Genomic DNA, 19,088 nt, shown 5'->3' on the forward strand with positions numbered 1-19,088 from the left:
TCTTTTAAATACACACTTAATACATTTTCACTAGATACATATATGTGGTATTGTATCTTTAAATAACACAATTTCAATATTGTAATTTAGATATTTTTTGCTTTTGTTAAACTTTAAAAAATACAATAATTTTTAAAAATAATCAAATAATCAAATATCATTTATCTATATTTAAATCTAGACAAAATGAACTTACTGTTACCAATGACAAATGATTTAGATAAAAAGGTAAATTGTTTTAATCAAAAAATAAAACTGATAATTATTTAATGTTATTATTTTTATATAAAATATAGATAATCTCAATATTAAATTAAAAAGTGAGACATTAAAATATTTCGTTAACTTTTAGTAGTCTTAGATTTATTTTTAGGTTTTTATAACATTGCTGCTCTTATTTTGCTTATTTTCATCAACATACAGTTGTAATGTAAGTTGTGAAACATTTTCTTTAACTTTAAATCTATTCAAAAAATATTTTAAATCATAATAAAATTATGATTTTTAGAGACAGCGCAAAATGTCACCTAAAAAATGACGTCATACGATAAAATAACCATTGAGAGGCGAGTATAAATTTTTCCATTGGTCAATTATTTAATTTACTTTATGACGTCATTTTTTGGTGCCATTTTGCGCAGTCTCAATTTTTTTATCACAAAAATATTTAAAATGAAATAGAACCTTTTAACTACTAAAAGTATTTTGCTTTTGGTATTTCTAACCTTCAAAAATTGATTTGAAAATAATATACTAAATGTAAAATGCTTTTATACAAAAATGAAATCCTCTAAATGATACAGGGAAATTGCAGACAGTGTGGCAGATCTGCAAAGGTAAAACTTTTTCAAAATAGATATGAAGTGACAAATATACCAATTATTTATTTTCTTTTTTATAATATAACTTTTAATTGGTTTTTAAGATGATTTCATTACAAGACAATACTGAAAGGTTAGATATTGTTAATTTATTACAACATAGTTTTAAAACATGCGAAATTGTGTAAATAAGATAACAAGAATTATTATTTCATTTTTTTTTTTGAAATGTATCCCATAATTTTGATTTTCTAATTGTCTAAAATAATCATGCATGACATTATTTTTAAAATCTTCCTATTCTATGTCTAAAAAATTTATTATTGCTGCAGAACATTTGGAATATTTCTTCCCTGTTGTATAGAGCAATGCACAGAAGGTAACCATATTAAGAATATGTTATCTAACACTTATTTTACATCATTACCATATAAGAAATTATCTTTTCACTTACTTTGCAACTTTTAACCTTTAGGAATAGAAAAGTCATGTAGTAAATTGGTTCTTTATTTCTATTAGTAATATTACAAAGAAATGTATTATTTTGCAGCTGGGGCCCTAACAGGAATAACCAACAGCAAATGTGGAGTTAAAAAGGCTGGAACTAAAATTGTCAATGGCGATGATACTGAAGTAAGTTTTTATTTAAACCAATATTTCAGTAACTCTTTTATATCTAAAATCTTGCTGTATTTGAAACGTTACTTGCTACTACCTGTAGGTTAGATGAGTTATTTATCGTATTTTGGCGATATTAATGTGCAATCACATGGAAAACTTGAAATTTCTCCCTTCTTTTGTTGATAAAGACGGTAGAAATTTACTAATTAGTAATTTACTACATTGACAAAAAATTGAAAATTATTCCTGTATGTGCAATATTACAAAAATGCAAAACATAATTTGTCGTATCTTCCACGAAATATCCTTATACTAAAGTAACAGGATGTTTGTCTGTCTGTCTGTGTGTACCGAAGGATCTCGCTAACCGCTGAACCGATCGGGTTCTCCTTAACAGGGTAGCTTCTCATAAGTCCCGGGAAGGTTTATAACTATTTTGGGGGAGGGTACCACCACCCTCCCAAGAGAAATGACAAAAAAATCGAAATTTTTCAAAATTTAGGGGAGACTTCAACGTCAAATAAGGTGGTATCGTACATAAAAAATTAACTTTAACAAACAAAAACATTTAAAGTGCCACTAGAGGCCTCTAGGGGCGTAGCCGCTAGTATGAAATACTGTATTAAAAATTAATAAATACATGCATATTCTCCTATACTGTAATGCTTATTTTAGTAACAATTTTAGAAAAATATATAAATTATTATTTTTAACACAATAAAACTTATATACTTATTTTGATAAATTTCTTATGTCAGAAAAATGAGTATCCATGGGCAGTTGCTTTAGCTTACAGAAATGGCGAAAGTAAGTATGTAATTCAAATAATTTAGTTCATAATATTGTGTTTAATATACTTACAAATATCTAATCCAAATAACTATTCCCAATCAAAGAAATGCATTGCAACCTAAAGAGGTATTTTGAAGGCTTATTTTATAATAAACTAGCTGCTAGGCCCCTAGCCACGGCCTCTAGAGGTAATAAAAAAATTAAGAAACTCTAGTCTGGTGCTACAAACACTACATTTTAAATTTACTACCTAAAAAATAGGTACTGCTACAGCCTATCTAAAAAAATGAGTTGCATTTTTTTTTTTTTTTTTTTTTTTTTTTTTTTTTTTTTTTTTTAAAGGAGAAAGACTTTATTATAAATTATAAAATGAGACATAGTGATAAAAATACAAGCATAATACAAATACGAGTAAAATAAGATAAAAAATAAATAAGGATTGGTGAATTCATTGTTTGACAAGGTTTATTGCGTCATCAATCGCCCCCTCCATAGGTTCCCTGGTGTCAGCCTCGTTTTTGGTCAGTAACCCCTTCATGGTCAGGTAACTGCTGAAAGCTGGCATCCTGGAGGGCGTGTTAGTCTGTTTTCTAGGTTTACGCTGAAGTGAACCCAGAAAGAAATTGGCGCAAGCTTTGTAGGCTGAAGGGGTCAGGTGAACCCCATCGACCAGACTGTTTTTATCGAAATTTCTACCAAAAATGTTTTGGTACTCCAGGAATTCGCATCTCTCTGGTAGAACGAGGCTTGCCTGCAGATACTTGTTGAAAAGATTGGCATAGCCAGTCATTGAGATCCGCTGGTTCTCACTGTCTAGGACAGAATGTTCCTGTAGGCCACAACATTGAGTGATGTGTCTAGGGAAGGGTCCTAGAATAAACACCCTTCCCTTGAAGTGCTGCGCCAGGAAGATTGACAGCTTATTGGTGTCTAGAATCAACTGGTCCATCTGCTGGTCTGACAGGATCATTGGGTTAGTTAAGTGGTACACTCTCTTACCATTCTGTAGCATGTCCATCCAGAAGTTGTCCTTGTTTAACATGTGGTTTCCCAGGAAATGTAAGAAAAGAACATCTTCTTCTTTCCCAGCTGCTAGGAAAGAGTGGTCTTGGTTCCAGAAGAAGCCTAGGTAATCACCTCCCTTACAGCAGGAGACAACCTGAACACCCTTGGTGAGGCAGAGCTCTTGTAGAAAGGGTTTGGTTTGCTGCATTATGGAGCTACCGAGTAGAAACACGATTCTGCCACTGTTAATATCCAATCTGGAGCCAGATCTGAGACCAGCAAATAAGGAATCTTTGCTTGGAGTTACAACAGCTGTTGCTGTTGGGTTCAATTCCACATGGGCAGCAGACACCGACTGTAATAAGGATACAAGGAAAGTCTCCTCAATATTCCTGGGCATTCCAAAGCTCCAGTCTCCACTGCAACCCTCTGAGAATTGGCCATCACAGCGTGCGTACATTCCCCCCACCTCCTGTACGCAAATTGGGGGGGAAGGAATGGTACAGACAGCTGCACCATGCTGTTCTAGAGTGGAGGTGAGGGGTTGCCAGAGTGAGTATTTAGCATTTTTACCTCCTGCACTGTTACCAAAATGACACACTTGCAGGTGTGAGTTCAGCTGCTTGATTGAAATTAAGCTGTCCAAGCCATAGCCAGTCGGGAATGGTGGAATAGAAGGTAATATATGCAGGTTGTAAGTTGCGGCCCACTCTGAAAAGCTCAACAGCTGAGCCCAGTATGTTGTGTGGCCAACCTTCATAAGCAGGGTGAGAAGGAGACATACACCTATTGACCCACTCTGTATCCTTAGTCCAGCCTTGAAGTGTCTAATCAGCATATTTTGTAGGTCAGTAAAAGTTCCGGACTCCACACGAATAACAGGACAGCAATCTTGTTTCAGACCAACAAGGACTGGACAGTGTTGATCACCAAGAAGAAAGACTCTTGCCGAGTTGTTTATGTTGTGACTATTACCCATAACATCACACGAGAAACATGCTCCTCCAAAGAACGTACAGGTCACCTTTGTAGTGGCTGCCAGTCCTGAGACCAAAAATTTTGGTTTGGGTAGAATCAAGCCCATTCGTTGCAGGCGATTGTCCTTGTCAAAAACAGGAAGTTTGTCGTTGGTGAACGCTTGTCTGGAAACTAGAAGTTGACCGTTGAGGTTTAATGTACAAATGTAAAAATCCTTGTCTGAGGGAAGTTGCAATTTAGAGTTCTGATTGCTGGGAGCTATTTGGCGACGTTCCTCTCCACCACTGATTTCATTATGGCGGCTACGGTTGTGTCCAGCACCTCCACCAGAACTGCGGTCACGAACACGCTCGAGGTGGCCTCCTTCTCCAACACCAGCACGCCCAAAACGCCGAGGCTGGAAATTCTCCTGGTCTCGTCTGTGCTCAGCAACTGAAATAAGAAGAGAGTGTTAATTTTTTTACAAAAGAAAAACACAACAATTTAAGAGGAAGAGAGTTAAGATTTAAAAAGTTTGACGAGACATTGTACAACAAGGTACTTAAAGGTAAACTACAAAGGTTAAGACAGGAAAATTATTTTTAAAATAAAAGAAAACAGTTTGTAGCAAAATTTATTTATGACTGATATTCATCCGTTCATTTAACATTGCAAATAAGAGAAGATAGATTTAGCGTAACCCCCCCCCCCCCGCCCCCATTTCCCCATGAAATCATTCCTATAGAATAAAGAAAAAGTTTAACAATAACAGGGTTTGGTGCTCTGTAACAGAAAAATTAGAGGGTGGGATTTTTCAGGGTTCAATGGACAACAATAAACTCTGAAGGAAACTGAAATCAAAAGAAATTAAAAAAACAAAACATTTTTGTTTATTAATTAGTAGCGTGGCTTCTCCAAAGCTGACCTTAGCCGTATGTACATACATTCAATATTGTAACTAAGAGATATGCAAAGTTAAGCGGAAAAAATTGTATACAATGTAGAGGGACAGGTAAAAGCTTCTGTTAAAGACATAAAGTTTTTATTTTTATTTAGATAAAGAAAATAGCTTATTTTCTCTTCACCTCCCCTCATAATCCAGCTAATAGTTTTATTAAACTAAAACCCAAATATAAATTTTAGCGCTGTTCCATCTCGCCCCACCCTTCACCCTTTCACCATTTAATTAATATATCAACCCGGGTCAAAGATTATTTTAGAAAACTTCTTACTATAACTGCCATTTTTTAAATACAGTTTCCTGTAATTAGAGATAAAACAAATAAGATTAACCATCAAGGGTGTCTTTCCTTTCCTGGCACAGCTGTAAAGAAAATAATTAAACATTAAGATTTCTATATTAAGAATAAAAATTACAAAATCTGGTAGATAAGAGGGTGCTCCTATTAAAAGATTTTCCATAGAAAAGTTAAAGTTTGTCACCTTTAAATTATTATTAAAATAATTATTTGCTAGTGAAATAGTGGTTGGGCAGTCTATAAAACAATGTTTGATAGTTTCCCTTTGAGCAGGTAATAGATTGTATTGTTCACAAAAAGTACAGTTGGGGGAGATATTATGATTTATTTTTGATAAATGACATTTATATTTATTGGTATTATTAAGATGTTTTAGGCCAAATTCTCTAATTTGAATGGGTATGAAACTATGATTCCAAACATTAAGCCACTTTTTTTCTCTCTCTACATCCACTACCCTGGAATCAGTCCATGAGTATCTGGATTTACTTGTATAAATTTTTGCAATATCTACATCATCATAGAATAGGTATTTTCTAAAAATTTTTGACTTCAAGTTTTTTTTCTTAAAAAAATCTTCTAGACATAGGTAAGGTTCTTGAATTTTAGAACTAAATTTATTTAAACTGTATCTAAAAATGCTTGAGAGTCTAAAGAATTCCATGACGTTGATTACCAAATTGTTTTTAAATTGAAAAGCTTCCCTGTCAAGACATTTGTGTTCATCATTGATAATGTCAACAATTCTAAGGGTAGTAAGTATCTCTCCAAACCTTTCCCAGGTATGATTTGTGAAAATAGTCCTGTTAAACTTGTTATTTAAGGCATCAGTAAAAAGGGGATTGTCATAGATTCTCATATCTAAGATGTTAGAATGGTTTAACCAGTATGAAGTAGAAAATTCCTTGTATGAAGAGATAATTCTGTGTAAGATTGGGTTTAAATTCTGGTCAATATTATTAGTATAATAGAACTTATCATTGATATTAAGTGCAGCATGACGTAGTTCAGAGCTCCAAGAATCCTTTATGTTTAAAGATTTTTTGAAAAGCAATAAATCTAAAGATTTTAAGAAAGTTCTAGGTTTTGTTAAACCAAGCCCTCCCTTGGAAACAGGTGTAAAGATCTTTGATTTTGCTATTGGTGTCCCTTGATTAAGGAAGCTAATAATTAATTCCTCTACATTCTTTAGGAATAAATCAGGTACATTTAGCACAGAACCTATATAATTCAATTGAGGAAAAATAAACGTTTTTATAATGTTTACCTTTCCAGGTATGCTTAGACCAAAAATACCCCAAAAGTTCCTTATCTTGATTATTTTTTCAAAACATCTATCCCAATTTAAATGCATTCTTTCAAGTTTATGATCAAAAATGATACCCAACATCTTGAAAGAGTCAACTATTTCAAAACCTAGATTATTACAAGAGATGTTGAAACCATTATTTACCCTATCCCCAATAAGACAAATTTTTGTTTTTGTTCTATTAATTTTGAGACCAGATAGATTACCAAAGTCAGTTAAAATAGAGTTGCAGATTTCAACATTTTCCTGAGTAGGACTAAAGAACACATCCAGGTCATCTGCAAAAGCTGCCAAAGGGTCAGCTTCCGCAGAAGTCTCATCAGAATTAAAGGGGATTTCCTTAGGAATGTGTAATTCTTCACATAGAACAATTTTTAAGATTAGTGGATTAAGACTAATTTTAAAGATGTCTGGACTAGGTCTATCTCCTTGAAGAGTCCCTACATTAAAACAGAAATTTTCAGTAATACCTTCTGCAGTTGCTATATGTCCATATCTATTGTTTAGGCAAGTACTTAAGAAATCGATAAAAAAAGGTCCAAAGTTGTGGAATCTAAATGCTTCTAAAATGTACTCATGACCTATTGCATCAAATGCTGAAGAAAAATCCAAATTAAGTACAGCAAGTGGTGTATTGGATTTGATTGACTTATTAATGGTTTCAAAGGTGTAAATGAGACCTTCTTGAATGCAGTATTTGGAACTGTAACCCTTCTGAGCTTTATAACATAGCTTGTCTACAAATTTTTTTAATCTGTTTACAAGAACACCACTAAAAAGTTTGTACAGATGAGTTAAATTTGCTATTGGACGAAGAGATTTAATTTTTGAGAGATCCAAATCCCCATTTTTTTCAATTAATTTTATCCTGGAACAACGCATAAGCTGATTTGTTGATTTTAAAGTAATCATCTTATTAAAGGCCACCCTAATAGGTGTTCTCAGAAAAGACCAAATTTTTTTTATACATTTTATATGAATACCATCAGGTCCAATAGAAGAAGTAAGATTAGAGGTTTTTAGAGATAGGTCAAGTTCAGTGTCTGTAATTTCCCCCTCGAGAGAATCCCTTTCAATATCAGTTAATTTGTGTTGCTGGACCAATGGATGATTCCTAAAATTGCCCAAAAAAGTTTGTATGTTAGAACTTAAAGGGAATGGATTTTCAAACTTTGATTTGAAATGATCAACTAAGTACTTATCTCTAGCCTGTAAGTCTAAAAATCTTTGTCCATTATTGTCTGTTAGAGAAGCTAAGCAGTTTTTATTTGAAGAGTTTTTAAGAATTTTTACAAAAGGTTTACTTGCCTTTTCTAAGTTCAAAATATTGAAAAATTTAGAATCTTGAATTAAAGCTATGCATTCTACATCTTCAAAAGAGGATAGTTGAGATTCTATGTCATTAATTTCAGAGCTAACATCGTCATAATGATAACGTAAGTTTTTTAAACTGTAAAGTTTTTTTTTTAATTCATTTTTATAAGCTGATGCTTTACTTTTGTAATGACTTTGAAAAGAAATGATACTGTTCTTAATATTCATTAATAAAATATCTAAAAAAATCTCAGGTGAAGTAGTGCATGGAAATAAGTAGCAATCTTCAATTGTGGGAAAGTTTGAACATAAATCCGTAATAGTGGCTTCTTTAATATTAATCCAATTAATAACGAGTGAATCCTGATTGAATTTAGAGTTAAGTAGCGCAACTTTTTCCATATGTAGAATACTTATTCTGGTGAGACATTCTTTAAGGAAAGCCTTATTTGGTAAATTAAAATATTCTATGATTGTTTCATAGATATTGTATTTTACAGACTCAAAAAGACCGCTTATATCAAGAATCTTAGTGTCAATCGCTTTGACATGGAATCTTAAATTTTTTTTCGTTGAAAGTGCAACAGTTTTATGGTCAAGTAACTTTAGTTTGCTAGGTAAATATTCACATTTATCGATAATGTCAATAAGATTGGGGGAAATTAAAAAATGATCTATCCTACTCCTATTTTCCCTTAGACTACCAAAAGGTATGTAGCTGAAATCAATTAAATCAGGATTTAATAACCGGAATATGTCAATTGCAAAGTTAGTTTTGGTCCAATTAAAAAGTTCAATACAATTTTGATAGTTTGGAAGTGAATTCATGCAAAAAGTATCTAAGTTACCTAGGGATTGATTTAAACTGGCTGGGGTTAAAGTAGGGATGCAATTCATGTCCCCCCCTAAGATATAGAAATCGATTCCTAAGTCAATAATTTTTGCTTTAACTTGTTGAAAAAAATGTTTATTTTGGCTCTCAGTTGGGCCATAGACAGAAGCCAATAGAAGCCGAAAGTTGTTTATAACTACATCAATTATTAAAATATTTTGACATTCTGAACGTAAAATCTTAATTATTTTGTAATCAATGCTATTTTTTATTAATATACCAACTCCCCTATTATTTTTAGAACTATTAAGAATCATGGAATAATTTCCGAAATTGTTACAACTAAAGATTTTTTTCAGAACATTTTTATCAGAGTTTCCTAAACGAATATCTTGAAGGAGAAAAAAATCTGCATTCTGTTTAAGTATAAAGTTTATTTTATAGTTAAATTTGTCTGTTTTAAAATTGAAATTATCCTTAGTTGTAACATTTAAGGAATTCAAGTTCTGTGAACGAAAATTAAGATTTTTTAGAACTGTAATATCTCTCGAGTATTGATCATTACCAATAGAGTTTACTTTTTCTTCTAAAAAATTTATGTTAGTCATTATTAAAAAATAATAAGACGAGAATTATTGCAAGATTCAAGAATTCATTGAATGTAATAAAATTATGATGAATTGAGTGCAAGATGAAAATTGGTAAAGTAAAGATTAAATGAACAAAATATTTAAAAGAAAACGTTGGGGGGCATAGAGCAATAAGTATGTTTTCACAAAAATGTACAAAAATCTTGGCATTGCAACTATCAAAAAAGAATGAATGGAGGTAGTAATATAAAAAGCTAAAATCTATTTGAATTATAAGATGAAACTTATAAATAAGAGAACCATAAAATAAAAAACATAATGAAAAGAGTAGTAAGAAATCAACTGAAAAACCTAAAACATAGTTATTAACAATTCTCCTACCTTCAGAATAGGGTTGGTTTCTATGCTGAGTCCTATGATGACGGTATTTATAGCCTAAGTTAATAAAAATACACAAATTAGTTTTTTGCAGTTTTGCGTGAGCTTTTTTAAAGATATAATTGAAATAAAAGCAAAAGAATCCATTTCCGTAAGGCCAAAGAGAAGTATGAAAAAATACAGTAGGAAAGTTTTTTAAGCAAATACAATTGTTTTTAAATAACAAGGAGAAGTTTAAATTGATTAGATAAGATAATATTCCATAGAAAAAGACAGTAAAGATCAGGTTAGAATTATTCTCTAGACAAAAATTAGGTTTAGTAAAAAAGGATATTAAGTAAGTAAGATATAAAAATATGAAAATATAAAACATACCATTCATAATTTTCAAGATTATTTTCACAAGCTTTCCTGATGAGGTGTTGTATAAGAGTGAAGAGATGTTTAAATGATATATGTACACAGGGAGGGGGGGGTAGAGGGGTGAAGGGGGTTCTATAGGTCGGTGGTTAAGCTTGAATGAGCAAGGGGGACAAAGGGGTTGTTTAAGGGTGATAAAGGTGTTTTTTTTTATGAAATGGGTGGGGGTAGAAGGTAGACGGTGAAAATAGTGAAGTGTAGAGAAGAGTAACTTTGTTGGGGGGGGAGGGAGAAATAAAGTGGATGAAGAAAGAAATAGGAAATGATATGCTAAAAGATACATTTTGACAAAACTAACAGGAGTGAAAATAGACATTAGGGCGCAATTTATAAGACAAAATATTCACTTTTGCAAATTTGTTCTCCCTTAAACTCAGATAGTAGACTATCATGCACTGGAGTTTTTACCGCCTCTAAAAACGTCCATCTCTTTTCCCCTGCATCTCTATAATGAATGTTAATTTTTTTCCCTGTTTCATAAGATGGTCTAATCATAATTTGCTTCCCATTTAAATCTATGTTTGTATTTTTAAAGGTACTCAGTTGATTTCTCATACAAGTAATGCTTTTCATAAGATTTTTTGGCCAGTGGAAAGCTGTGGAGAAGCCATTTTTCCTTAGTACTTTTTCCATAGCGTCTTTATTATCTTTGCTTTTAAGTTTGATTAGGAGGGGAGCTGTATGCTTGTCATCTTTAAATACCGTTGTTTTGCCAAGGGAAATAATTTGAGCATCCTTAATAATCAACTTAATGTCATCTTTCTCTCTAAGAATTTCCCTTGCCCTTTTGGAAATTTCAGCTGGATCAGATATTTTTTTTCCAAAATCCAAATCTAAAATCTTGCACTGCTTGCCAGACTCTTTCAGGTCCAAGCAAGATTGTTCATAGGCAGAAGATTTCTCAACAGAGGTAACAATGTTACCTCCAGCACAATTCCTATCAATGACCTTAGAGTGCTTATCAATAACGCTGTCCTGTTTATCCCCCCGCTGGACCAAGCAGTCAAGTTTTTCGGCCATGTCAAATTGTAGAGAAGCGGCGCTATTCAGGATGGTTTTGATACTGTTAAAAAGGTCATGGTTTGGATGTTCCTTGTTGAAAACAAGGTCAGCCTTTTCCATAACACTCGTGACAAGCGTCCAATGTTCAAAAGCACGGCCAACATAAATGCCATGATTCGGTTTGTCCTCTGGACAGGTGATAGCCTTAGATTCCATTGCCCTATCACTAGATTCGCTACGAGCCCGCTTTGATAGAGTCCTATGACGTGGGGGGGTGAATTTTCTAAGAGCATCACTGTATGTAAGTGTAGGTTGCATTGTACCCATTGCAAGAAAAGTTAATCAAAATTAAATCACTTATCTTATTTTAATGAGCCACAGAGAGTTGTGAGGAACTAACTCGAGCAGAGCTTGGAGGAGATCTTCACAGTAAGAAGGGTTGACACCAACTGGAGTAAGAAGGGTTGACACCAACTGGATTTTTTAATTTTTAGGGGGGTTGGTGGTGTTCTACTCCCCAAGAATATAACCTAAAACTACCATTGACCAATTAGTATATTCCCTGAAGAGTAGAATCCGATCGGTTCAGTGATACCGAGATCTTAAGGGACAGACAGACGGACGGACAAAGAGATGGAAAAACATCAAGCTACTTTGTATTATAGATATATAGTGTAGCAAAAATAAGTATTAAAAAAATTCAGGAAGCAATGACCATTTTCCTAGCATAAAAACATATTTTATCAAATTAAACTTCTTCAACTAAGCTTTAGCTTTATAGTTTTTATGATATGAGATAAGGTCTAGTTACATTTAAGAATATTTTTATATGTTATATTTGAAATTTTCTTTTTAGCCTGGGCTGGTTGTGGAGGAGCTTTGATTGCATCAAGATGGGTTATAACTGCTCACCATTGCCTTGATAAGGTAAGTGCTAATTTTTTAAAAATAAGGAACTTTTTTTATTTAATTATACATATATTTTATGTCTCCAATGTTTAGGCTACAAATGGAAATTTTGCTGTAATTATTGGTGCTCATAACTTAAGAGATAAAATTCAAGATCAAGCCAACGGTCTAGAGAGGTAATTTAAAGAATATTCCATATCTTAAGGAGAACAAGGATAACAACATCAATAAAAGTGAAGCAATAAATCAGAAGAAATGAGAAACAACATAAACACTTAGTATCAGAGCTTAAAGGTAAAACAGACAACTGAATAAATTTTTTTTTAATTTTTAATTTAGACTGATTTTTTTGTGAATTTGTTGGGCAATGCTTTAACTTAAATATAATATTTATTTTAACGTTTAGACAATATTGTTTATAAATGTAATGAAATCTGGCGTAAATACAAGACACTGTTTAAGAACATACTTACAATTTAAGTCTTGATTAATGCTTTGCTTAATAAATTTTTCCTTGCTGGCCTAGGATTAAATATTCCAAAAATCAGATGAATAGGATAATATATCATACATGAAAATATTTTCCAAAAAGTTAAAAATCAACATGTTTTAAATGGACGTTTGACTTTCTGATAATGATTGTATAGTTGAACTGCTACGCTTTCTTAATCGTAACTTACTGTTACAGGAATCACCATACAAAGTTTAAAAATCGATAGGACAACTCTGACAAGCATAAAATACCAATAATTGCTAACCGTTATTTACTGACGAACATGCGGACGGACAGTAGTTATATAAAAAGTTCCCTTTTGAAAACAATGCACTAATCTAGGAAGCTACTTAAAGTTGATCGAATTATAAGGCATGAACTTTATAATGCTAACAGTTATGAATATGACATTGCACTGCTTAGAATTCAAGAATCTGATGAGGTAATTCTTTTTATATTATATTTTCAAAGAATTTATCCCTGATTGTATGTACATTATTTTACATTATTCTCTTATAAAAGGTTGATTTGACAAAATTCACTCCAGTATGTCTTCCTGGTGCAACAGAAACTTTTGATGGAAAAAATGCTCAAGTTTATGGTAAGTTTTTTGTTCATTTTGTTGTTTAGTCAACTTTTGAAATGGAATATCCAATAATCTTTTTTAGTAATCTTAACAATTTTAAAACTGTCTAGGTTGGGGAATAACAACATCAACATCAAATGATAAACAGCCAACATCAGCTCTTCGAGATGCAACTGTAAAAGTCGTGTCCAATACTGATTGTGAATCCAACTACCATAATCAGAATCTGGTATTTTAATAGAATACATATATTAAAAAATAAATCATAAGTAACAGGATCTCTGTCTGTCTATGTGTACCAAAGGATCTCACTAACTGCTGAATCAATTTGGTTCTTCTCATTGGTAATGAGAATGTTTATACTATTTTTGGGAGGGTACAAATTGAATTATTCTTTGTTAAAACTAAAATTTAAAATGGAGGTCTGTATAGGTATTACAGACTTTATTTCTATCTCAGATTAAACCAAATATGCTATGTGCTGGAGATGACCTAACAAATGGAGTATCTGATGCTTGTCAAGGAGATTCTGGAGGGCCCCTATCATATAGTGATCCATCTGATAAGAGACATAAACTGATTGGTATTGTCAGCTGGGGCGCAGGATGTGCCCAGGTTATTTATTTTAATTCCATCCTTCATACCTAATCTGTTTGATTTATACATCATGAAATACTGTGTAAAATATTTCTGGATCATTTGAATTTTCCTTACTAGAGAAAATATGAAATTAATGAAAATAAGAGGATCTATGGAGAAGAAGATCTTATACACCAAATTTAAATTCTAAAAATTTGAAGAAAAAAAATTGTAAACATGGAGGGCAAGATTTTTGAAAGCTGATTGAATTTGGGAGGGGGTATTTGATTACTAGGTGCTTAAATGAATGTTGCCGAAATATAGTCTTCAAAACTATTCTGCTTTTTTAGGAAAAATATCCCGGAGTGTATACCAACGTTGCAAAATACAGATCCTGGATAGAAGAAAAGATCAGAAATTGTGGAGGAGGTGTGTTTGAGGAGAAGTGACCATTTTGTGTTATACGATTAATTATTTAAGATATTTTGTTATATCATATCATTTGATTGTTATTGTTATTGTTGAAATAAATTAATGCATAATTTTGTTGAAATTGTCATTGATTTTAAGCTAAATTAGGCAAAACCCATGCTAGAGAAAAGGTTACAATGGATTTAGAGACTTATTTTTATTGATTTAGAGACTTGTGGCATAAATTTATCTTTTTTTCAGAATTTTAGACATAAGCGTGTATAAAGGGTGTCAATACCCGCCTTAAAAATGTAATAAGGAAAGTCTGATTTTTAATGCTTTTTATAGTGGCTATAAATAAATGACGACACACTGGCCTACCTGTATTCAATTAAAATGTTTACTGGCCTGCCATTTGTAATTTTGTCGGTGTATTGGCCTGTCATTGATCATTTTTGGAGAGCTTCCTGCTTTTCCCTTGTTTCACCCCCCAAGAAACCCAATACACCCCGTTTGCAAAATCCTGTACGTACATGCCAAAATAAACCATTGGAATAAACAATAGTCAACTATCTCTGAGAATCTAAAAGATAAAAAAAAATACTACACACATTACCCATTATGTCTGTCTGTTGCAAAGGATCTAATTAACTATTGAACTGACAAAGATCTGTGAAGCTTCTTATAAGTCCAGGGAAATTTTTATAACTCTTCAGGGGAGGGTACTTTCCAAAAGAAATCATTCCTAGAAATAAATACCCAACAAGTTTTTTTCTTTTTTTTAAACCAAAATTTATAGAGAAGGTCGACTTATTAGGAACCTCTAGGGGCGTAACCGCGAGTTGATAGATATTCAGACATACTCATATTGATAAATTTATATAGCATCACATGTACAAAGGTTAAACCATAATTCTTTTAAAGTCAGAATTTAGTAAGAGAAATTTTAACGTGAACAGCTTCTTAATGTTGGACAATTTTCCCTACAGAAAAAAATACAGTGCAACATTTCACCGTTATGTCTAATGGATTAATTAATTTTCAAGGCGAAGGGAATTTTAAAAAAAATTTAGTATTTTAGTATTTTTAGTATTATCAGATAATCACCCCCCCTAAAAAAACCTTGGACGTCATTTTTAATGGACATATTATTCAAGTAGGAAAAAGAGATATTTTCTTATGGGGCATATATCCATGATTTAAATAAATATGTTTCATGTTATTCAAGTATATAATCAAGAAAGACTTCCTAGATTTCTAAATCAATAATATCACATTATAATTTCATATCATAGGAGCTTGCTTCTGTGCTGTTTAACTAATGCCAATATTAGGCTTTAACCCTTAACGGTCGGGGGGGGGGCGTTGAACGCCCCCCCATCCGTTTTTTTCTATCTCATTTTCTGTGTGTGAATGATGAAGAGCCTAAACTGCTTGACTTTTTAAGTATGGGTATGACACATAACTGAGAGTTGGAATTTTTTGAATATCTCCATCCTGGCGGGCACAGGATGCCAGCAAATCTGGCAGGGTCATCCAGGTAAAGAGCAAAAATATTTTTTTGACTAAAACAAAGCATTTTATCATACCAAAATACTAAAAAATCCTCTAGTAGTACACCCTTATATAAAATACAGGTGTTCAAGTCACTTTCAGGTTCCAGGTATGATCCTGCAGGTCCTGATCCTCCAGGTCTCCAGAAATCTTTAAAAGGCTCCTGTGGCCGCAATTTTTGACTTAGAGACTTCAAATTTTAAACTTAAGCTTTTCTTACACGTCTTCATAACGTATTAAAAATTCATGAAGATCCGCCGCCGTTTTCCCGCCGACCGCCGACTGCGGCGGCTGGCAGCTGCCAAGTACAGCTGCGGCCGCTAAAATTTATTTTTTGATATTTCTAATGTAAAATTTACATAAAGATAAACATTTTCTGGAAAAAAAATTTTCTTCTAGCTTCAAAAATAAGAAAATTACAGCCGTTTGAAATTCTCAAGTAAAAAAGGACCTAAAAACAAAGGTTGTTAAATAAAAGGGTGAAGGAAGCGAAAATTGACTTAGACTTATAAAAAGTCGGAAATTCATTATCAAACAGGGGACTTGCACAAAAAAATTTAGCCCTCTAGCTCTAATAGGAACTGAGATAATAAGGGGGGGCGTTGAACGCCCCCCCCCCGACTGATTAAGGTGCGGCAAGGGGCCCGACTGTAAAGGGTTAAGAATCTTATAAAACTGTAAATTTAAATTCATTGACTGCATAATAATTTTCTTTTTACATGAAGAAATCAAAGTAGATGTAAGTAGATAGATAGATAGACAGAAAGTTTAAGATAGAAACTATTCAGTAGGACTTCTAGACAAATATTAGTTTTCCTTTGCCATTTCACTAATCGAGTTCTCTATTTTAGGTAACCTTCACATAGGTCCCGAGATAATTTTAGGTTATTTAAATTTAAGTAAGATGGTTTAATACTATTTTTCTGTATCTACCCTCCACTTCGATCATAGAGCCATTAGTTACTTAGGGGCGCAGCTGCTATTAGTTTATCATATTAAAAGATAAAATCAAGAAACCTTATATTTAAAAAAAAAAAATATTGTTGACTTAAATGAATTAAAGTTAAATATTTTGAAAATTTTTATGTTTTATATTAGGTTAAGTCTATAATAATCTACTCTTAAGTGGATCGGATATTAGAAAATTGTTAATTTTTCTTAAAACTAAAATTCACGAAATCTTTAAAAATAAGGGAAAATACACAAAAATATAAATTATTTCCAAACTCTTAGTTTTGTTAATTTTCTTGTTATTTTTACCTTGAACTATTAATTCTAGAAATAATAAAAATTCATGGAATTACAGATACAATGAAATATAAATATTTCCTGATTTTAAAATAAGGTAAATAGGTAAATAGCAAAAAATATGTTATTTATTCTATATTCTTTTTTTGCTAGACCGCCACTAGCATTTAGGAGCTCTGTATTCAAAGATAGAAAGCTTTAAATAAAATATGAAGATCTCAGTCGGTTATGTGGTTAAGGAGATCTGAAAGGACACATAAATAATATTATTTCTTTATTTACTTGGAAGTATAAACTATGATCAGTTGCTCTCATTTATAAATACTTAAGCTTTAAAGTGATTTTTTTTCTCTATAAGTTTACCTACTTATAAAAAAAAATTAATTACATAATTTTTACATAATGTTTAATATTGACAATACAAGACCAATAAAAAGCATGACTTCGGACAAATGGAAAAGTGTGTCTGTTCGTCTGTAAAAGTGAGTTAATTAAAAAATGACCATTATCTGCTTGTTAATAACTTAGCAACTCTACAACAAGGATATGTTCTTATGTTACTCAGTCACAACTCAGTGATTTGTGATTTATTTTAAGTAATATGGATTGACGGACGGACAGCTTTGACTTGATTATAGATTAGAAGCTTCGCTACTTGTAGTAAGTGTTTATAGTTTATGGGAGAGTGCATATTTAAAATGATTTCTTTATGAATTAATTTCTCTTTATATAAACATTTTTTATTCAGTTACTGCTTATCCAAAAGAGATTAGGTTAGAGTAATGAATAACTCTTAATTGGTATTTTTTTTTGTTTTGTTTTTGTAAAATTCCTTGCAATAATAGAATGCAAAGAGGGGATGCCTTGGCCTGAGAAAGACTAAACTACATAACTTTTGTGTCACTTTTGAGGAAGACGATTCCATATGACGGGAAAAAAAGGGAAGGGGGGAAGAAAATCTCCTAAAAAGAGATGGGAATAAAGGGAATCGTCTTCCTCAAAGTGACACAAAAGTTATGTAGTTTAGTCTTTCTCCCCTGGCCCATTTACAGGCATAGCTCTTTATTGAAAGCATTTAGAACTTTAAACAAAGTTATGCTTTTCTTAAAATGTTATGATGCATATTATTAACTCTCTAAGCTCTACTGTCCAGTTCTTTAAAGCGCCTGTTTGTGGGCTATGGCAATCCTATAATATTAGCTTATTTCTCTCTTTATAATTTCTTTTATTAAAGTGAGCGGATGAGAGAGAAATGAAAAATAAATATTTTCGGATTTTCAAAGTTTTTTGTTTATTTTTGCTACCACTGGACTATTGGCTATTGGTGGGACAGGGATAAAGAGATAAGAATATAAGCTAATAGTAGCACGCTAGTTTAACAAAGAAACCAAAAAGAACACTGTGAAATAAGGAATTGTATGAATTTCATGTTTATGAATGTTTTATTTCTGTCCGTACTTTTACAACAACTGTAAGAAAAGAAATTTTAACTTTAATTCGCACTTAAAGTCTGTGTATTCTTTTTTCTAATTATTATCATTATTTAAATTCAAGTGGCTTCTCCTCTAGAAAGGGCGAAGGGGGGGGGGAAGAAATAAAGCCTAAAACCATCCCAAGAGCCTATATAGATAGAGTACTTTTTAGGTTAAGAGGTTAGAGAGATCTTGACGGACGAACTAAAAAAAATACAAAATTATGTCATTCGCTTATTCCTGCCAATATTGTGGGGATATTATTTATTATTATGGGACTGTACTAACAATGGCTCAATGGATGCTAAATATAGATCTATGCTCAATTTATTCAAAAGAATTTAAAAAATCTTTTCCAAAAAAGGTGAAAAATAAATTTTATAAATAGCATGTAAGATTAGTCATTTATCGCATCGTATAATAGACAATTTACCGTAGATATCAAAATAAAAAATTATAAGATTAATGCCAGGTTTGTTGTTCCCCAAGGGCTAACAGAACTGGTGTTAATTTCATGATTTTTATTTTTATATTCG

The 19,088-nt window shown here is 32.1% G+C and overlaps 1 protein-coding gene across 1 annotated transcript; it reads left to right on the plus strand.

The window, feature by feature from the left end:
* The first annotated feature begins 149 nt into the window (after window positions 1–149).
* LOC145324245 (trypsin-7-like) lies at window positions 150–14,420 on the plus strand. The gene is made up of 14 exons (XM_080166866.1): window positions 150–228; window positions 374–430; window positions 804–836; window positions 926–954; window positions 1,154–1,200; window positions 1,372–1,454; window positions 2,201–2,249; window positions 12,157–12,227; window positions 12,303–12,385; window positions 13,045–13,144; window positions 13,225–13,303; window positions 13,399–13,517; window positions 13,748–13,903; window positions 14,218–14,420. The coding sequence occupies exons 1-14, from the start codon at window positions 187–189 to the stop codon at window positions 14,314–14,316; spliced, it is 1,047 nt and encodes a 348-aa protein (XP_080022992.1). The 5' UTR covers window positions 150–186; the 3' UTR covers window positions 14,317–14,420.
* Window positions 14,421–19,088: the final 4,668 nt, after the last annotated feature.

Source organism: Acartia tonsa, chromosome 7, assembly GCF_053477335.1.
Source record: "Acartia tonsa isolate MP-2025a chromosome 7, ASM5347733v1, whole genome shotgun sequence".
Classification (NCBI taxonomy): domain Eukaryota; kingdom Metazoa; phylum Arthropoda; class Copepoda; order Calanoida; family Acartiidae; genus Acartia; species Acartia tonsa.

Excerpts from the sequence above, each read along its gene's own strand:
- LOC145324245 (XM_080166866.1), top strand. The coding sequence starts at position 187 with ATGAACTTACTGTTACCAATGACAAATGATTTAGATAAAAAG. Across the intron at positions 13,304-13,398 it reads AAAAAATGCTCAAGTTTATG|GTTGGGGAATAACAACATCA; the intron begins GTAAGTTTTTTG and ends AAAACTGTCTAG. Across the intron at positions 13,518-13,747 it reads ACTACCATAATCAGAATCTG|ATTAAACCAAATATGCTATG; the intron begins GTATTTTAATAG and ends TTTCTATCTCAG.